Source organism: Acanthopagrus latus, chromosome 4, assembly GCF_904848185.1.
Source record: "Acanthopagrus latus isolate v.2019 chromosome 4, fAcaLat1.1, whole genome shotgun sequence".
Lineage (NCBI taxonomy): Eukaryota > Metazoa > Chordata > Actinopteri > Spariformes > Sparidae > Acanthopagrus > Acanthopagrus latus.
Window position 1 is genome coordinate 19,619,685 of NC_051042.1, and position 21,038 is coordinate 19,640,722.

Genomic DNA, 21,038 nt, shown 5'->3' on the forward strand with positions numbered 1-21,038 from the left:
TGTGAAGGAACAGGGTGGATGAGGATGTTTAAGTTGGCTTAGCTAATTCCTCCGTTATTGGCCCCCAAAATGTGCAAATGTTGAGAACGTGCCCAGGAAAAGTGAAACGGAGGGATGAAAGGGGAGTCGGACGCATTTTTTTCAGGTAGAGAGACTCAGAAAAAGATCGACTGCGGCGCTGAGAGGGAGGATGTAGCAGTTATGAGCTCATTGTTTGCCGACATTGTTTTGCGAGCGTGCCATTGCATTTTAAATGACTTGGCAGGGAAGGTGGCAGACAACTGAATGAACGGCATCATCGGGAGGCAGTAATTGAAAGAAATAGAGACGAGGAGGGATAGAAGGCAGTGGAGGAAGTTTTTCATCTGTCAAGACGGGGAACAAAGTTGCTGAGGGATTTTTACAAGATAGAAGCGAGAAAAGCGGAAGCTGGTAATTGCATGGCTTCTGGCCCCATGGTATTATCTCTTCCTGACATGTGCACATCTCCCATTGATACATGCAGGGAACATGAGCATGAAGCAGCTTTCAGAGCCTTTATGTCATTTCCCCCCCCTCACTCCTGGTACATTTCTCTCCGTGGCTCACTGGTGGCAGATGCCAGATGACGAGGATGAATGGAGAGGAGGAGGGAAGAAGGAAGGAGAGCACATCACAGGGCATTTGCCCCCTGTGTGAAGAGTTTTGTCGCGGTTTACACGTTTGCAACTCGAGCACACGCTTGTGGGGTTCGGAAAGTGAACTTTTCAAACCTCAGGAACTGCACTAACGCTGCTCTCTCGATGTGTTTTCTGTCTCCCTCCCTCAGGCTCAGTGTCTCTCAGTGTGTTCCTGGTGTCTGTTGCATTTGTGGTTTGTGCCGTCTGGCTGGTCGCTCTGTGTGGCGTCTGCACCTGGTGTCAACGTAAGCTGGTAAGTCACAGTGTTTATCAGTCACGTGATTATTGATGTGTTTATACATTTCTGCTCACATATGACACGTTATTTGAAATGTTTGAGAGGAAGTTATTTTCTCTGAGCTGGGGTCCACCATACAGTTATTTTAGTTCTGATCATGTGAAGCTTGTAAAGTTGTTCTTCAGTCCTGGCCCCCCCTGCCCTGCATCGAACGTTTCCCTACCTACTCCAACAGACCGGATTCAAATGAGCAGCGTCTCTTCAAGCTCTGTTGCGGCTCAACAGCGACCCAGGTAAACGTCTCCAACATGGACAGGCACTGAAGATCACCAGTGTAAAGAATTCTGCTCAGACCTCCTGACCACTGAGGGTTTGATGATAAGCTTGTTCAGTCGTTTTAAAATAAGAGTTTGCACCCACTTCCCCCTTTTTCTTAATGAACTAATATATGTAAATATATCACATCGTAAAGTAACTTGTCTTTTATTGGATGACAAATCATAATTACACCACGCTCTGCCTGCTACGCACTCTGCAGGTTTCACATCTTTTTAGCCTTTTGTGTTTTGTTTTGTTTTTTTGTTTTTTTGTATTTACATTGAGACCAATTAGTTGATTAATTAGTCAATCATCATGAACTGCAACTGATCTGATAATCACTCCCTGGTCCAAGCCTCTTCAGTGTGAAGATTTGTTACTTTTGGTCCTATTGATATGATATGATAACACACAACTTTGTCTTCCAACTGAGGTATGCGTAAAAGGTGAAACCAGAAATGTTTTGCTTCTGACAGAAAAAAAATCCTGTGGGTCATATTAACTACAGTTGTTGGTCTTTAATGGGTTAAAGATGTCACCCTAGTAAATTACTGATGGGCAGACGTATTAACTCATTTAATACTTGACTTAATAATCAAGACGTGGCCCATCGTAAGCAGAGTAACATCAAGTTGCATCCTACACAGAAACACTGCTTGTTTGATACCTGACCTTAAAAGGCTTAAACAGGCTGTTCACTCATCAAAAGACTCAAAACATTGAATGGTGACTGAACAGAACACAAAAAGAACTCTGCATAGATAAAATAAAGTCAACAATTAGAAAATTGTGTTTTAAATCAGGACGTTTACGATCAAAGAATCATAAATCTTTCACTGTGAGCTTTCTGTATTTTGAAGTTTTTGATGCTGAGCGCTACAGACACGAAAAAAAACACACTGAGGTTCAACACACTGACAGCGTCTCTATAACTGAAGGCAAACGGCTCTTATAAACACATCTTCCTCCACATCTTTACATTTCAAAGTCCACCATCATCTTTTCTACCATGTCTCTGAACACCATTGCAATTGAAGGTGGCCAGTCAGGTTGTATAGTCCTGTGACCGTGAGTTGCAGTGATTGCCCGCTCTGTCGTGCTGCTGTTGAATAAACGTCGTTTTTTTTTTCCCTACTGCCTGTGCTCTCTGGTGCAGCAGCCAGGGAGCGGCTGCATGTTTGGCCATGACAGTAAACATGATCACAGACCTTAGTGCTCTCTGTAAACACGGCTTTGTGCGCTCGCAGCTTTGTGCATCATGGCCGCTTGCCTCCGGCCTCCAGAGCCATGCTAATGATTCATATGCTAATGAGCGTCACTCTGAGCTATGGGGCTGCTGCTGGAGCGACAGTAATTCCTCCTATACATTTTGATCTGCCGGCATTTCCTACACACTGTCCAGATCTCCTTCGCCTTCATGCCCCGCTCTCTCTCATCTCTGTTTTCCCTCTGTTTGAGGAGCGACTGCACAACAGCGGTCGATCAAACGCACGCAAGTCGAGCATAAACTGGACCGAGAAAAAAAAGCCAAGCCAAGCTGAGCCAAATGACTTCTATTTTAATATTTATGATCACTTCCTAGATTTATTTGTTAAATGCTCCATAAAATCCAAATTGCTATCGTTGGTTTTGGAGTAACAAAACCCACCAAACCTGACGACCGAACCCTTTTCTTATCTTTCTGTTTACCCTTGTGTTATCTGAGTCTCTATCATTGTCTTTGTGTCACACCCCTTCCCCTTCTTTAAACCAAATGGTCTGGTTTGTATTCGTCTCTTTGTCACTTTATCTCCATGTCCTTGTTAGAATGTCACAGAGTTTTCTTTCCAGGATCGTCCCTCTCTTCTTTTCTTGTCCCCGCTGCCACTGTAATTTCTCCTTTGTAGCCCGTGTCTCTCCTTCTTTAATCTGCCATATTATCATCTTATGTTTGTTTTCTGTGTTAACAGTCCTAAAGGTTGAATAAATAAAAACACCTACAGGTAAAAAGAAAATAACAAAGCAATGTGCCAGAAGTGGGAATATGAAAAGATCGGGAATGATGTTGCTAATATTTATTATTTCCATCATGTGTTCATGTGCGGAGGAGTTGTTTCAGGATCTAAACTGTCAGAAAACAGTTAAGAAAAATGAATGACCTCACACAGAAGATGCATTTTGATATTGCTACATACACAAATATTTCACCCATCATGTAAGACACAGAAAAGGATCACCAACAGGGAGAAATAAAATAACATAACTGAACAAAATGGAAATCCTATGTATAATTCACAGTCTTCTCAAATCATTTTGGGATCCCATGACATCCAGAGTCTTGGATTACACTGGATGAGCTGTATAGAGCCATGATTAAGAACAAGTCTCCATCTGGCAACTTGAGTTGTCTAGGATGAATGCTGCAAAGTTGTTTTGCCACGAAGCTCCAGAAATGTTTTGTGGACCTCCAGACTTCACCTGAATCTCCGTCGGCACATGGGTGAAAAGACGATGACTGAACTGTAATTTTTAGGGGAACTTACCCTTTAACCAAAGCACTTTGGTTGCCTTGATGTTTCCAGAGAGCATCACTGAGGAAGCAATTATGTTTTGTACAAAAAGCAAAGGGGGAAACAAATGAGTCATATATCAACATAATTCCCAAAGATTGCGTCGGTGAAGCCGTATTTGCGTGTGTAATTCAAGAGATAAATCACTTTTTGGCTTTGATGACTCACATAAATATTAGTGATACATTTCTGGCTGTAAAAGACAAACGATTCATTGCTGCAGGAGGGATGAAGCTGTCTGGAACTGGTCTCATTCCATTGGTTGTTTTATGGAAGTGGAAGAGGGAGAAGAGAACGGGAGGAGGAGGAGGGAGGAGGAGGAGGAGGAGGAGGAGGAGGAGGAGGAGGAGGAGGAGGAGGAGGTGAGAGCCAGAAGCAGAAACATCCACGGGGGCTTACAGACAGGCGGGAGGAGAAGGTGATGCTGGTCGCTGTTGAAGGTCCGGGTGTGAGACAAACGTGATGTGTCTCTCCCTATCACGTCGCCGGCCCGTCTCATTTGGCATCTTCACATTCCTCTGCTCTGCTCGGCTTCGGCGTCTTCATTATTCCCGATTCTGTTTCAGCCCTCCTCTACCCTGTTCTCTCTCCCTGTTCGCTCACTTGCCCTACTCTGTCGCTGGTACTCCTGTTTCTCCCCCTCCTCTCGATCTTCCCTTCTGTTTCTCACATCCTCCCACACTCTCTCAACATTGTACCTTCTCCACCCTCTCCTCTCCAGCCTCCTCAAGATTTTATGATTCTGTTTAATGATAGATGAGCTGCACTTGATAGCATATTCTACACTGCTAGAAACCTATCCTTCCCTGAGTCCTTGAGTCTAATATTATTCTTACCTGTGTGTATACACAGTGTGTGTGTGTGTGTGCGTGAGTGTGTGTGTGTGTGTGTGTGTGTGTGTGTGTGTGTGTGCAAGGTGGCGGCTGGATGTTGTGTAGGTACACATTTGGTCACATGAGAGATGTGACATGATAAATAATAGAGAGCACTGTGGATGCATTAGAGACAGATACAGTAGGATTCATAAAGAGGCCAACCTGTCACCGCTGTGCTGCTGCTACTGTGTCTGAAAGCCTCCCGGGGGGGCTGCACAATGCTTTAAAACCCTTTAATAAGAGCACGAAGTTGCATTCATCATCGAGTTTAAAATTGAGCGGCAAATATATCTCAACAAGAGAAGAAATGAAGCCGTCTGATTGGAAGGTCAGTCGTGTTAAAAATAAAGGTTTCCCCTTTTGAATGTTCCAAGTGTTTTTAATTGGGGTGCACAATGTTTCGTTTTATATTCGACATGCCGATATACTAATTTGCTGCTGCTGGTATTTGAAAATGTTTCCCCCCTAATTGCACAGCAACAACTCCCAATAACATACTATTAAAATGCACATATTCACCGGGCAAGAAAAGAAAGCTAGTCAGCGGTGTGGGTCGTTTGCACACAAGTGCTGGAATAAAAACACGTTTTCAACACAGACTCATTCTGATCGTTTGAAATGGTGTCCATACTGATTTTTTTTGCAGTATCGATACTCAGGTGCCAGCTGTGCTTTCTTACTCTCTCTTCTCTCTGACATTAAGTTGTCTTGAATATATCTCGAAAGAAACATATGTACAAAGTACAGGACATATTACAGTTTGAGGTGCATATTTTATTCTTACTTTATTATCTTACTATGTTTAAATCTTATTTAATATATCTATAGTGTCATATTTTCTGTGCTAGAAGGAGAAACTGTAACATACGCAACTTTCCCCAGGTGGATCATAAAGTAATTCTGATTCATGTTAGAGGTCATATAAAATCGAGATATGGCCCCTGGACGAAGATATACAGTGCTGGTAGTTTGTTGAAACACTGAAGACAACTGACTGTATCGTTATGTTTACCCGACTGTCACACTGCTCGCGCAACTATTTTCTCAAAAATGTGAACACATGTGACATTCTTAAACCTTTACCGTCGAGGTGTTCGATCAGAAACATGTGCCGAATTTGTTTTTCGGCCATGTGGGTCACTGTGGACAACAGCAGCGAGCGACCTCTTTCGTCTGTTTAGGTGTGAGGAATCCAGAGGCTGTTAGTGTTCTTCGTGTACATCTGGAGACATCTGTGCCGAGGCTGTTCATACAGCTCTTAAATATTTATAAGGTTGCATTATAGACTCTCCATATGTGAAGTGCCTGATTCTACCCAGAGTCTTTAAACCTCCCTCGTGTCCCCTAGAAGCTGCTTCAGGTGCTTGGTTTTTTTTCCCTTCTCTCTTATTTTAACAGCTTTTGTTAAGGGTTCCATAAAGGTCATTCATAAAATCACTGTTTCCTATAAGGTGTCATGACCAGATGATTGGGTTTATACTTGTCTTTAGTGAATCTGTGCTCACTGACAGTCACTCCTCTGTGACTCTTCATGCTGTGAATAATTAAAGGAACACAAATCCAGTCAGCTCGGCAAATCATGATGCCAGACTGCCCTGGTTTTCAGACTTTATGTTGTCTCCCACCTCTTGCGTGGTGACACGGACGCTCGCACTTACAGCAGGATGGTCCTTGGGTTGAACCCCCTGCTCAGCTGGGGGAGTTTCGAATTTGTATGTTCTCTGTGTGTGTGTGTGTGTATTGTTCTCTTCAGTTTAGTCCAAAGACATGCAGGTCATGGTGGACCGGGAGCTAAAAATAGCCTGTGAATATGAAACACTTCCAGCATGGCTTGAAAGAGATATTCAAGAGAAGATGTGACTGCACACCAAGGTCTACTTAGTGTCCCTGAGGCAGGGGCTTAACACCTTAAACTGCAAGAAAAGCACGAGTCGTGTAACAGGATGTGCATATTACTCCGGTTTGTGAAAATAGGGGGATTTTTAAAGCGAGTCCACTATAAAAACGGACCCTCGTGACTTGAAGTGACCATCGGATGCTGATAGCGGACAGCAGAACAGACGCCTTGTATAAAAGCACTGAGAAAGGACAGGTTTCTTTTGCTCCCTCTTGTGATGATGATTGCCATTCAATAGCTTTGCTTTAATTTAGCATAATCATTCCTTGTTGAAAGCTATTTGCGACTAATTTCTAGCTGAAGAATCTCAGTTTCGAGCAAAGTGAGGGAAGGAGTTAAAATGACACTTGAAATAGTGACGTAATGAGTTAGTAGACCGCTGTGTGTGTGTGTGTGTGTGTGTGTGTGTGTGTGTGTGTGTGTGTGTGTGTGACAGCTCTTGTAAAATCAAAAAGAGCAGCGTGGAGAGTGTAGGAGGGAACGAGACACACCTTCATACTGGAACAGCTCTCGAAGGAGTCAAGACTATAGCAGGCCCGTCAGGGTGTAGAAACAACACCACTCAGTGCTATAAAAAGGAAGAAACCAATAATGGCTTACGTAACAAAAAAAAAGTAAATAATTCTCCTTTCATCACACAGCTCTTATGCAAGATTTGAAATTAATATTATATAAAACTCATCAGAATGTGACCAAAATAGTTTCCTGTCGTCCAGGCGCACAGTTTCTCAGATCTGAGTCGGTCTGAGAGGATGTAATATTTCTCATTCGTAGCTGAGGTGGAGGAGTCATGTGCACAGTGCTGCATATTTAGTCAAAATATGACATATGTGATTAAAACTCAGTCAAGTTGATGAGGTTGATAATTACCCGCAGCAACAGATGGCGATGTAGCGGAGATGTCCAAACGGGATCAAGTCCAGAATGTTGATTCCTTGATTATGAATAAAACTCCACTTCAGGTGGTTGAGAAACGACGAGAGGACATTTTATGGCCTATGTGCTCTTCATGTCCTTGTTGTGGGTTTACCATGGAGGAAAAAAAAAAAAAAAACATTATGTAAGAGGAGAGGATCCGTGTGACTCAGCTCAGTGGTGTCACCCTCTAGAGCTCCGTAAATATAGAGTTCAATAAAAACGTAGAGGTCAATATCTAACAACTGTATTCTGCACTGCTGAAAGTGCCATCCATTAAGCGATAAACGTTTGCAGAGAGTAGGTAAAATAAGCCGTATAGTGCATTTCAAAAGAAATGTAGTTTATCTAATGTTTCCTCTGTCTCCTAATGATCTTGTTCCTGCTCAGATGAGCTCTCTTGTCTCTTGTGTGCTCTGAGAAAAATGTATTTGGATTTCTGATTCGTAAAAAAAATTGTCCTTTTTTCTTTTCTCCTGGGGTGTCTTTTCTTCAGTTCATAAACTGGATTTATACGTGACGCGATGGTTCAGTGGCAGTCCTGCTATTGATACTATACCCACAACAATTTTGTTATAGTTTAGATTTCACCCAGTCATGAGGTCCACCACGCTGGATTGAAGTATTTTACATAATCAGCTATTTACATAATTTGCCTATTGGTTTATTGGCGATTGACTTATTTCTTGGTGATTTTTCAGTTGTAGCACTGTTTATGTTTTGTTTTGTTCTGAGTTTCTGTCTGCTAAAGCTAATGATAAACAGACACGACCCGAGCAAGCTTCTCCTACATTTTCTTGATTAACAGGGTGACGGATGACAAGTCCCACCTGATCTATTATACGATTGGCTGGCTGAAACAGAGCAACAGTGACATCCCCGATGCCTTTCTGAAAAGTTCAGAGATTTTCAATTAGAGGCACTTGGATCGGCCGCACAAACAAGGCGGAGTGCTCTGAAAAAAAAAAGAAAAAGAAAAAGAAAGCATGCGTCGGCGCAGTGCCACATACACTCTCTCCTCATTGGGAACAACTGAAAAAAGATTCAGAAAAGGACTCAGAAAAAAAAATGTTATTTGGACACGGGCCCAAAGCGATCGAATATCAGCAACCCTAAATTGACAGAATACATTTTGGCAGTGTGCATTCCTTCAAACTAAAACTTAAACTTGAAGTTTCTTTAAGTTCAGTTTTCCAGTTTATGTCGTGACAATTCTGCACTAATGACCTGACACGAAGATCACTTGGTTATGGGATAGGAAAAGATCATGTTGTGGCTAAAAAAAATGCCTGCTTCAGTAACAGGAAATGTGGTCTCCTTAGATATATCCAGTGGTGTCACACTTACAAATGTTGAAATGCTGTCTTGAACTGTGTCTACTCGTTAGGCAGCCGTCTCACCTATAACTCAACCACCCTCCCCTCCATCTCCTGATATGAGTCAGGTCACATGTGACGTATCATGTGTTTCATATGCTTTTTCTCTGCCTCTTTACTCACTTGCACTGTATGATTTAATTACTTTGTCGTTCAGGGGAAGCTGTATATCCCCATCTCTTACATGTCTCATATCTGTCTGGAGTATTTTTTTTATTGATGCAGCAAGGGGGAGAGCCCCAATCCAAAGCCTCCTGCGATGTGGAACAATAAAGTAAATCTTGACACGGATACTGCTTGCATTCTTTTCTCTGTGATGGAGAACAACAGCTGTGGTGAGCTGAAGACGATGCTTTGATAGATGTGTGTCTCTAAAAGGAAAGAATCTACTGAGACTTCTTCATGTTGTCTTCACAATCACCAACAGCGTTAGAAACTTTCACGCTCACTGCCAAAGTATTCTTGTGGCCTTGAGCGGTATCTGTAGCTGCGGCAGCCCTGACATGAGGTTACACTGATGCGCATCAGCTACATATTTATTTAAGTCTCCTAAATGCTCGGTTTTAATGTCTTTCATATTTAAATCATATTTTTGTACAGTTTATGTGCAGATATGTCTCACCGTGCCTGATTTCATTGTGCGTCTGATGTCCAGTTTGCTCAGCGAACTGTCTAAGCATGCGCGTTTCCTTTGTTCGTGTGTGACATGTTGGTGCATGTGAGAGTGTGTTTTTGCATCTCATTGTAGTGAAGTGGTCCCTCGTCAGGTTTTGATCCTCGGCAGCCGGCTGTGGTCCTGGCATCCGACCAGCTGTTGCTCTTTCCCTCATTTATCTTATTTTACAACATGTTTGGAACCTGATGCTGTTCTCAAGCCTCTATAATGAGCACTTCACTTGCAAAAATGCCTTTGTACACAACGATCAAGACACTGCTCTAAAATCTGTCACTCTCTGTCTCTCTCTCTCTCTCTCTCTCTGTCTCTCTCTCTCTCTCTCTCTCTCTCTATTTCGTGTCTTTGCAGGGGAAGAGGAATAAGCCCGGGGTGGAGGCTGCCAGCTCTCCAGATTCTGTGAGAGGTCGAGGGGAAAATAAAGCCATCAAGTAGGTGTCAGGGACGGTTTGGACGGAGGCATATGGAAATGATCTATGATGTGGTGATAGTATTGCATTTTAACAGCCGTTTTCTGATTTGAAAGCTAATCTTGTCGCACCCCCTACGTGGCCCGAAATTTCCAGCATGACATGATGCCCCGAGACAGTGTTATATAGTTTTCATTTATTAGAGAGGCTGAATTTAACACACAGTGGGGCGAAAGTGTATTCCGTTTGTATAAATCAGAGGTTGGATTACGGATAAATAAGTTTTGGCTCAATATTAAATGTACATCCAGGCATGGCTCCAACAGTCAGATACAGTGGTCGCACACAAAACACAACTCGAAAACACTTTTATATACAAATATATGTTGAACACTGTATGTTCACTGAGTTGAGTTAAATTCAGAACATTCAAAACTATAACTGTCTTTTTGAAAATGCCGGTGCACTTAAACTGTGCTGCTGTGTTTGATTGGTACAGTGCTTTGACTCTGGACAGTAATATTTAAACCCAGTCATCTGAATGAACATTGGAATCACTGCTAGGTGGAAACTTGACACGTTCTTTAGGTTCAGTTTCCATTTTTTTCATGTGACAACACTGTGCTTATGTTTTTTTTATGGTCACATCAAAAAGACACATGGTTAGGGTTAAGGAAAGATCATGCTTTTGTTTAAAATACCTTTGTTATTCACCACAAACATGGCTGGAGACATCCCAAGGTCTCCTTAAAAACACCCGGTTTTGTTACCAAAAATATGACTTGTGATGCTCCAGAAATATCTGGATTTTGTTGCCTCGAATCAGGGCTAAAATGCTCCCAAGGTCTCTTTAAGAATATCCAGTGGTTTTCCACTTGCAAACACAACTCCATTTCCATCCCCTCCTCTTCTGAATGTGAAAGTAAGATCATGAACATGTCATATGAATGTGATATGACATGTTTTGTAGAGAAAAAAAAGGCAGCGTGGTACGAAGCCTATGGCACGTACAAATGTTAACGTATGAGTAATTCACTGCCAACATTTTACCCTGGCGACTGGGGGGCACATTGATTTTATGTTGTTATTAAAATTATTACAGATCAGTGGTTCTGAAGGGTGTGCAGCTAATGATGTGTCATTTATATCACTCTTTATTGGTATTTAATTCGCTGTCTCCCAAATGTTATGCTCTCAATTTATATTCAATGTGTGGTTCTACAATAACCTGTTGTTTTTTGCTCTAAACTGACTTTTTTTTTTTTTGCCTCCTCAGTTTTACTTGTCATCCCCGACAGAGTGATAGAACGTGCAGGTCACTTCTTTCCTCTCCATTGTCGGTGTTTTATCTTGCACCAGCATTTCATTGCTATCAGGTTTTTTTGGACATAGAAATTACAATGGACTTATCTTTAAACCCACATTTTTACCCCGTGGGAGCGTATGTCGTATGTAGTGTTTCACTCACCTTGTACTTCCTGAACAGATGTATTCAGCATCTATGTTCTCAACGAACAGCTCACTGTGCAAAACATAACATCACAGGCACTGACACGGTCGCATATTTCATAACTATTAAAGGGATGTTCCAGTGTAAATTTAATCCATAGTCTAACACACTGTTACACCAAATAAGACCCCCCCCCCCCCCAGAGATCAAGTTTGCAGACCGCTAGTTTACGTGGTTTTAGAAACCTCAGAAAAGACTGCACGATAGCAATACATTGCAGTATATGCCTCCAACAAGAAACGCCATCAAAAAGCCACAAATAATGCTCAAAACAGCACCAAACTTCAGCAACAGTACAAACAGGGTCTCAGAACATAGTTCGAGGCATCAAACAACATCTAGCTAAGCCGGGTTCCTATTGTAAAGTGAACACAACTCACCACTCTCCTGCAGCAGCTTCCTGTTGCAAGGAAGCCCTGTGAGTCGATTACAGAGTGCAGAAGACTTCTGCAGCTCAAGGATGAAAATGTATGATTATTACTCCATGGAAATGCAATCAAAGTTCATATGTGTCTTGCCTAACAGTTATTACTGGACAGGTAAAAGAACGGAATCGAGCATTTCTAACCGTGCTCTGTAATCGACTCATCAAGGCTTCCCAAGAGTAAGCTGCGGCAGGAGAGTGGTGAGTTGTGTTCACTTTACCATAGCAATCCAGTGAAGCTAGCTGTTGTTTGACACCTTGACCTATGTATGTCTTGACCTACTGTTGCTGAAGTTTGGTGCTGTTCTGAGCATTATTTGTGGCTTTTTGATGGTGCTTTCTTGTTGGAGGCGTATACTGCAGTGTATTGTTATCGTGTGGTCTTTTTCTGAGGTTGCTAAAACTACATAAGCTAGCGGTCTGCAAACTTGATCTCTCGGGGCGGGGGGGTCTTATTCTGTGTCACGGTGTGTTAGACCATGGACTAAACTCACACAGGAATATCCCTTTAACACTCTCTACCTGACCTTTAGATTAATGACAGTATTCTAACTTTGCTCTTTTTATGTTGTTTTTTCCCTGAATTATCATTATCTCTTCTTGCCATGTTATTCTTCTGCTTTACTGCCTTTGATTGTTCCCTGCTCTCACTGCTCCATCTCTCTCTCTCTCTCTCTCTCTCTCTCTCAGTGATCTAGACAGAGACTTTTGGAACAACAATGACAGCAGCAGCGTGCAACAGAGGTGGAGCTCCTACCCGCCCAAGGAGTTTCTCTTAAACATGTCTCCCTACGCACCCTACGGAGACCCTCGCCTCACGCCCAAGTGAGTCTCAGTCATGGCTGGTAAGGGAACCCTCTATCTGGGCAGGGCTGTAATGAACAGGGGCTCGAGTGCACCTTGGAAAAACTCCCCCAAATCTATTCGAGTAAACACTAAATTTGGCTTTCTGATCGCATAAGTATCCTGACAAAATAACACAGAAAACACTTAGAATCACAGGAAAGAGTGGATCAACAGACTGTATCACCCTGAGCAGTGAAAAGGTCGTGTTTAATAGCCTAAAGGGGGGCAGAAAGCCTCATTTTGTAACACTGTCTGGCCACATATCTTTAAACAGAAGTCTCCTCTCATCCCTGGTAATCCTCATGTTTTTGCTTTCAGGCATATCCACAGTGAGCTGGTGTTTAGTATGCACCGCTGGTCATGCAGCACCTGATGGAGACGTGCAGCACCATCCCTGAATATTACTGCGAGACATAGGACTCCCCCCTAACATTGACAGAAACTACAACCTTATAATCTTATACCTGTAATCTTATAAATGATAGGATGATAGAAAGACAGTGTTATTCTGACAGCTGTGACATGAAAGAGTGGATACTGCAAATCAGATAACCAAAAAGAAATAAAATAAAATAAATAATAATCAAACCGTTAGAGGAGGATTCTAGAGAGACGTTTCTTTTAGACGAAAACCCCAAACACAAAAACAAATAAAATCTGGGAAACAACATTATTATTATTTTGCTTTTGCTTGGTGTTAAAGGTTTGATAGCCCCATTCCCTACAGCCCTGCTAGCCTCATCAGACCCTTTTTTACCTCTCACCTGCAGCCCATGGAATGTTACCATGGCAATGGACAACCCTCAGGGAGCAGATCTCACTGTTTCACGTGAACCTTTTTTTCATACAAGCCAGCCTTTCAACTCAGAGCATTCACATCTCCTGCTCTCGCCTGACACTGACTTACCTAAGACATCAGGGTCTCCACAGAGGGTTGACTGCTGTTGATTATTAATTGAATGGGTTGGTTTAAAAGAACTGTTTGACATTTTGGGGTGTATTTAGTTGTTTTCTTTTTGGCAGAGGGTTAGATGAGAAGATCAATTCCCATTTCTCACTTTGTTTCATCGAATTGAAAGTTACAGCCAGCAGCTTCTCAGTTTAGCATAAAGACTGTGGGGACAAGGATAAACTGCCCTGGTTTCTGTCCAGTGTCTTGTTTGTTTAATCCACACATCTGGTGGGCTGCTCTGGTGTGAACCGTGAACCTGGGCTAGTTGCTAATAGGATATTTTCTGACTGCTTTCATTGTTGGATGCAAAATAAATACCAGTGTAAACGATGACAAGGAAGCTATATTGTATGTTATCGTAACGTGACGTGACGTAACATATCGTATCGTATCATAACTTACCACATTGTTTTGTAATGTATCAAATGATATTGTAATGTGTCATATCGTATCATACCGCACTGTACTGTGACATATCATCCCCCTATATTATGATATCGTACCATGTCGTATCATTTTGTACCTTACTGCATTGTATTGTATCGTTCGTACCATACTGTATTATATGTTATTGTGTCCTATCGTATCGTATTGTATTATAGTATACCAAATTGTGTTGTTGCACAGCATACAGTATCATATTTTATCGCGTACTGCCGTATCCTATCGTATTGCATCACATCGTGTCGTAACAACTGTACCGTCCTGTGTTGTATGGTACTGTGTGTTATTGCGTCACATCATACCAAATCATATTGTTGAAAAGCTGTGACAGTTTTCACAGTGAATTATTTTATTTTTTTGTGTTACATTTAAAGAGCTGTTTTGTTATATTTCCAGTCATTATGCTATTCTAAGCTTTACGGCAACTGTCTGGAGCTTCATATTTAACAAACTGATTTAAAAGTGGTATCAATATTCTCATCGAACTCTACACCAGAAAGCTAATAAGCAGATTTCCCAAAATGTTCAACTGTTCTTTTAATGGGGTGGTCTCTGTTCTACTTCTCTCAGTGTTGTGTTGTGTTTTTTGGTGAGTGTGAAGTCGTGTATTTGTGTATTTGCTCCTTTGTGTATTTGCTCCTTTCTCCTTTTCCCAACTCCCTCTGTGTTTGTCACTGTTCCCATGGTACTGTAGAGTACTGTCCTTATCCTGGTCTACTGAGCCCTTTTCCATTGATATTGGAAATTTGTCCATCATGTGCAGTACAGCAGTTAAGTGTTTGGATGGTAAGACATCAGTTACGTATGAACTTCCATCACCCTACACAAAACAGTGTCGTTTAAACTATTTAGAATCAGCAGGGAGTTTGTGTGATTAATAAGATGATAATAATGGCAATAATTTAATAATAATCGCAAGTCAGTGATTCAACTATTTATTTCCCCGTGCTATCGAGATATTGGCGGATAGCAGATATGGGCAAGACAAGGTTCTTTGCTTGTCACATTTCAAACTCAGATACAATTCAAAAACAATGCGTTAGACCATTAAAAACTCAAAAGAAGAATCAAATCAACAAAGAAATAGAAGAGATGAATACAATTAAACAAAAGAGATGTTTGGGGTGTGGAAATGTGCGAGTGGTAGTAGAAGCAAGGTAGCCAGAAAATATCTCATTGCTCAGTGAGATTTCATTCATTTTACCGTCAGTCTACTCCAAATGTCTGAATGTTGTTGAAGACATTGTTCCAGTGTGCAGCTGTGTGTTCCATGGTGTGTCCTCACTCAGCAGAGGGTCCCTGTGTTGGAGTCGACGTTGTGTTTGCACTTGTCTCTGTGACGTCTCAATCGAGGTCTGCCGGGGTGGGTTAGGATGCATTATGAAAAATAATTTGCAGGATCTTACCGTGGAAAATTGTTTACACAAAGTCATTAGATAATGAGTTTTCATCATGAGCTGTCGGTGAGTTGCTGTGAGATTACGGAGACATTAGTGCTCTGTTATCATCACCTGCATCTGCAGGTTAGAATTTGAAGACGATGCATCTGCATCATTACTCAGCCATTATGCGCAATTCACGGAGACAGCAGATTGGTCATTGCTGTCCCCTGTGTGGAGTGGAAAGCTGGACCTGCTGTATATCCAAACTCCCAGTACTCTGTGGCCTATTTTCAGATCTTCACGAAATTGTTTTTAATGGACTAAGCAGCTGCAGTTAGACGAAGTTGCCTCAAGGACAAATGTATTCTGCCTCTTTGCTTTGCTAATGTTTTGCACTACGAGTGATTTGGGCTTCACAATACAGCGAGGAAAGTAATTCGTTGGCCATCAACTGTTTGCAGCTTTGAACAGAACATTTGTACCTTGGAAGCTGTGTTTTACTCTAAGCCAAGTGTCCTCAGAAAAAAAGCAACTGTGCTGTCCAATTTACTCACACAGCTTCACAGTAAATCCCAGCCCAGACCTCTTCACTGCTGTTTTAGTGACTGTCTGGCTGACCAGCAGTGGCTTCTCCTGTTTTTTGTTGTGTACAGGACACTTGTGGCTGGATCGAGAGCTCACAAAGTGTCTTACTCACTGGTGTGACTAACTTTACTGATGAATTTTTGCTCTCCGGCTCTGTACGTCTGTGCGTCTGTCTCTCGTCTGTCCGTCTCTATCTCTCTCTCCCTCTCCCTCTCTCTCTCTCTCTCTCTCTCTGTCTCTCTCCTCTTTGTATCCTCTCCTCTCTGTCTGTCGGTGTTTCTTTGTATCCGATCCACCCCACTGTTCCTCCCCAGTGGGGCCATGGATAAGGGTGGGCAGGGCGGTGCTGGACCCTCGCCAGGGGCCAGCGACGGCGGGGGTGGTGCTTGCTCTAGTACTGGGGCAGGGCCCAGTCGCAGTGACAGCGTTCGGAGCATGGTGACGGGGGGCAGCAAGGCCGGGCGCTGGCAGACGGTCCAGAGCCACATGCATGCCGGAGGCCTGCGGTTTGGCAAGTGAGTGGCGCATGGTGACAGGGGGCACGCATGAGGGGCACGACGACAGCATGGTGTGGAAATCAAATAGGAGTTTGGAAAGACACCATGAATGGCATTGTTGCATGTACAGTTAAAGATGGACATCAGCGGAAGCTATTTTTGACACCATGCAGATGAAAACAACACACGGCAGGCCTGCAAGAGAAAGCAGCCGCTTTGTGGAATGTACCCGTGATGCATGAGTAGCGACTGGTTGAAGTCTCTTGACTACAGAGCGCTTCGTCACTCACACAACAAAACAATTTTTATGTCAGCTGCCAACCTTCCACCAGCTGATGTCAGGCCAGTCTCAGGCAAAGTGAATCCACACGGTCATACTGCTCCACTGCAGGCTCCAATTTACTGAAGGCTGTGACACTTTTCAGGATTTCAAACGAAACAGATGCCCACAGAAGAATCTTCAAATATGGCGTGCTTGCTCATCTGAAGTAGCAGCTTCTTAAACTCAGTGTGGGTGGTTTCATAAACAGCAGGAGAGCAGTTTTATTAGGGCCAGCGATACAAATAAAACCGTGCAGCTTCATTTCAACCAGAGTTCACAGTGTACCAACCTCTGCAAATAGCCGAGAAGGTGCGCTGTTTCTGCAGTTATGTTTCAACAACAAGTCCGTCAAATGGATTCTCTGCTGGTTACCAGTAGAGCCAGCTGATATTTAATTTAATCAGCCAATTGTTTATCCTGACACACCAGATGGTTTCTTAAACAGAATAATCAGAGAAGTCGTCCTTGGAAACTGTTTGGAAAGGGCAGGCACTTTCAGAGACTACTTGATAGCAGATGATTGGATGACCATCTGTCTATCACTGGCCAACTTTTAATGAGTACAGATTTAACTGATGTTATAGAAGCTAACCTCTTTACAAGTCGCCATTCTGGTCTTTGAACGAACGGTTGCCTCTCACAGTCACTTCACCTAACCCCTAAGCTTCCAGTACTTCCCCAAAGGACGCTGACTGGTCCAAACCACTGCAAGCACACATTTTGAAGCTTGGCAAGATGGATTCACACTTGATCCTGTGACCTTGCGAATCCAGCTGCCTCACAAGGTAACACATGTACTAAACAACAAGGAATGGTAACTGAGTTGCAAATTATTCTGAGCTGTTTCCGACCCTTGATTCCTGAAACAAACGTCCCAAGTATTTCTTTGAGCATTCGGATAAGCATGAAACTAAATATCCTCAGTGTTGTTCTTTGCTCTGGTTCTTTGGTATCTGGTTCCTTTATAAAAAGTTGAAGGTACAAGCCTGTGTACATAGAATCTTTGAGGTAGATGTTAACTACTGTAGGATTCAGATCTGTCCATCGTGCCTAAATCATGACCAAAAGAGAAGTAATAAAAACTGCCATTCACAACTTAAACCTATAGATTGTTACATAATCCAGGAGAGTCTCACGTTTCAATGAAAAGTACAAATTCTGAAATCATGGAATAGTCAACCCGAATTGAATGTTTCCCATTGTTGCAAATTTACATTTGTTTCAGCTGAATTTTCTATTATATCTGTTCACAGATTAAAAGATCCGACCTCCTGTGAAAAACAGCCAGTTTTGGTCGATACAAAAATGGATGGAAATGTCCCCGGGTGTCCTTAAAAGTATCAAGTGGTGTGGACAGAATTACCATCAGCCGTTGGGTAGCCTTGATGGCTTGTAATAATGCCACTTACCAACCCCTCCACCTCCTGATGTGAAAGGTGGCAAATAAAGACATAATGTGAACTTGATATGCCAAGTTTGGTCCAAATGTTATTCTTGGATGTATGTGCTGTTTGCAGAAACGGCAACTGGCAACATTATATCCTGACGACTGGCCCCGAAAAAACCTGACAACCTGTTTTTAACCATGTCAGAACCAACCAGATTGATTCTGGGACACCTTTGTTGGGCGCCTTGGCTTCAGTCCACGTGGTTTACCCCAACTGACATCAGACAGTTCACACGGTCCTTTAGCAACACCACCTTCAAATCGCAGAAGTAAACAAGAGGCTGCAGACAAACACTGAGCAAAACAAAATAACCCAAAGGTTTGCTCTCATCACTTCCTGATCCCCAGCTGTGCTGAACTTTAAACGTCCTCTCCCAAGCAGTGATGAGATCAGAGCCGAGATGCTGCAAACAAAACTGTCTAAACGCACTGAGCTCAAATAAAATCTGTCCCATATGTATGAGTTGGTTGTGGAGAGCTTGGTGCTTTTTGGGAAATATCAGCAGCAGCCGCACTGAATAATAGATACAAGATCTCAATATGTAAATCGTAGCCCAGATAACCTAACTGTTGCGTAAACAGTTGATTCAGTAAATCTAGAGCAAAGTTGAGTGTAGCTGCACGGTGGAGCAGTTACAGTCGTCCTTCCATTCATTCATTCACTGACTCATCCGTTAGTTGTCAGCCAGCTTTGTGTTGATAATCTGTCCATGATACTGAAGATCCACGGGAAACAAAAGAGCAAAACTCTGCCTTCAGAACTAATATTTTTCCCTCAGTGTGACATTATACACCACCTCCACACATTATGAATGAATCACTGTGCATTTTTGACTGATATTCATAAAGCTTTAGATAAATCTTATAATTATACAGTGCGTGGCTTTTAAGCAATATGACAATTAGACGTGAAATAGAATTTGAATTTCACTTCTCCTCCTGTATTATCCTCCTCTGTCACTCTTCTGTTTTGCTCCCTTTCTACTCCTTCTTTCAGATCTACCTGTATTTCCATTTCTCCTCTGGAATTGGTTTCTATTTTTGGGCATTAACCTCTCTCTCCCACCTGCTCTGTCTCTCCCTCTCTCTCTCTCTCTCATTCACTGTTCACTGTTGGTATTTTTTTTCTCTCTCTCTGACTCTGTCTCCTTGTTTTTCACCCTCCTCAATTTTCCTTAATTACAAAATCATTCAAGGTTTATAGTCATCTTAATTGACTTTCAAGCACGAAGAAATGTGAAAATAACCCTCTAAGTCAGTAATAGGATACAGCCGATAAGGAGCGCTCACGCTCAGGGCATGTGAATGACTGCTGCTGGTGCTGTACAGAGGGATACAGGAGATAATAAAGATGTACAGTGAGATACAAGAATCAAGGATATCACAGTGAGGAACGGACTCTGTGTTGTGGCATTTGGCATTTTCTGAATAAATTATTCATGAATACATTTCAAAAGACACCGACTGACAAAATGTATTAGCATGTGGACTGGCTCCCAGATGTCTGGCTAATGCCACCATGTATCCAGATTTCTACGTGTGTCACTGGACCTTTTGATATATTCACATCAATCACATGTTTTATTCATTTCAGCTTTCTTTCTGTCTCTGTTATCTTACCACAGAACAGCAGACTTGAGTTTCAGCCAGCAGGCACGATTTTTTTCGGCCCAGCTTTATTGGAACAGGTCGACTGAAGTTAGTGAAGTTAGACTGCTGAGTGAGATGCCCCATTATTCTGTTCACTCGTCTTTTCTCCAAAGTCCAGAATATTTCCACACTGCTGATTAATTCCTGAGAGCAGAGTAAATATCCTCTTTTGTCTTTTCTTTTGGCTGCTTGCCATTACCTGTGTGGCACTAGCAGTATTCTAATGTTTAGGAAGAAGGTGCACTTAGATGGCAAAGCTGACGTCGTGTGCCAGGGAAATTTCCAAATAAAGACACAAACTAAAAATGGTTCGATGTTTTCACTATGCATTGACGTCAATCGATTTTTAATCTTTAACTAGATCTATCATTCCACCGCTGAAGCTATACAGCTCTGTGAGCGTGAAGATGAATACTGCACACTACCACCAATGACAGAACACATTTTTGACATCTTTAATACAGGGTGAGGAGGTTTTGGCTGTGAAGTTTTTTTTACCCCCTGCTGTGACTTATTGTCAGTTTTCTTCTAATGATGTCCTCAGTGCTTCCCAACAGAGTCTCCTGGATGATTCACAACAGTGTAAGGTTCATGAAAACTAATTACTTCTTCACTGAAGTGAAATGGTTCTGAGAAACTGTGTCTTTCGGGTGCCTTTTTGGTGAGTGGCTCTACTAACAAAACCCAACAGCCCCGGGTGCAGTTTCTATGGCGAGGAGGTGCGAAACAGCAACAGTTCTTTTTTTTTTTTTGCTTTTGGAAACGAAACATTGTGTCCAAAATGCCCAAGTCAACCAATATTTCCAAGGAACCGAAAGTTGAACTGTTTTGTGCTGAAATGGAATTTGTCATACTTTTGAAGTGAAGTGGAGACCTCGGTTTACACTTGCAGTCAGCAGCTCACGTAAGTTTTAAGCTCTTGGGGTATTTTCTTTTTAATGAAATGCACCTCAACGTTAACTTCCCCAGTCAGGTTTTTTTTTTTTGAGTACACAGGCTTGTACCGCCGGCGTTTTATCAAAGAACCAGATGTTTTTTGAATGCAGTTGCTCATCTTTTGTTCTCATGG

General features: G+C 42.3%; 1 protein-coding gene across 3 annotated transcripts in view; it reads left to right on the forward strand.

Moving 5' to 3' along the window:
* Positions 1-21,038, forward strand: part of syt7b (synaptotagmin VIIb) — a 111,499-nt gene that overhangs the window by 51,439 nt on the left and 39,022 nt on the right. The window contains exons 2-5 of one of the 3 annotated variants that reach the window (XM_037096225.1): positions 809-912; positions 9,852-9,931; positions 12,535-12,669; positions 16,368-16,568. In XM_037096225.1, coding sequence (XP_036952120.1) covers positions 809-912; positions 9,852-9,931; positions 12,535-12,669; positions 16,368-16,568 — 520 coding nt within the window. The remainder of the gene's footprint in view (positions 1-808; positions 913-9,851; positions 9,932-12,534; positions 12,670-16,367; positions 16,569-21,038) is intronic. The other 2 variants (XM_037096226.1, XM_037096227.1) reach the window with 2 other exon arrangements.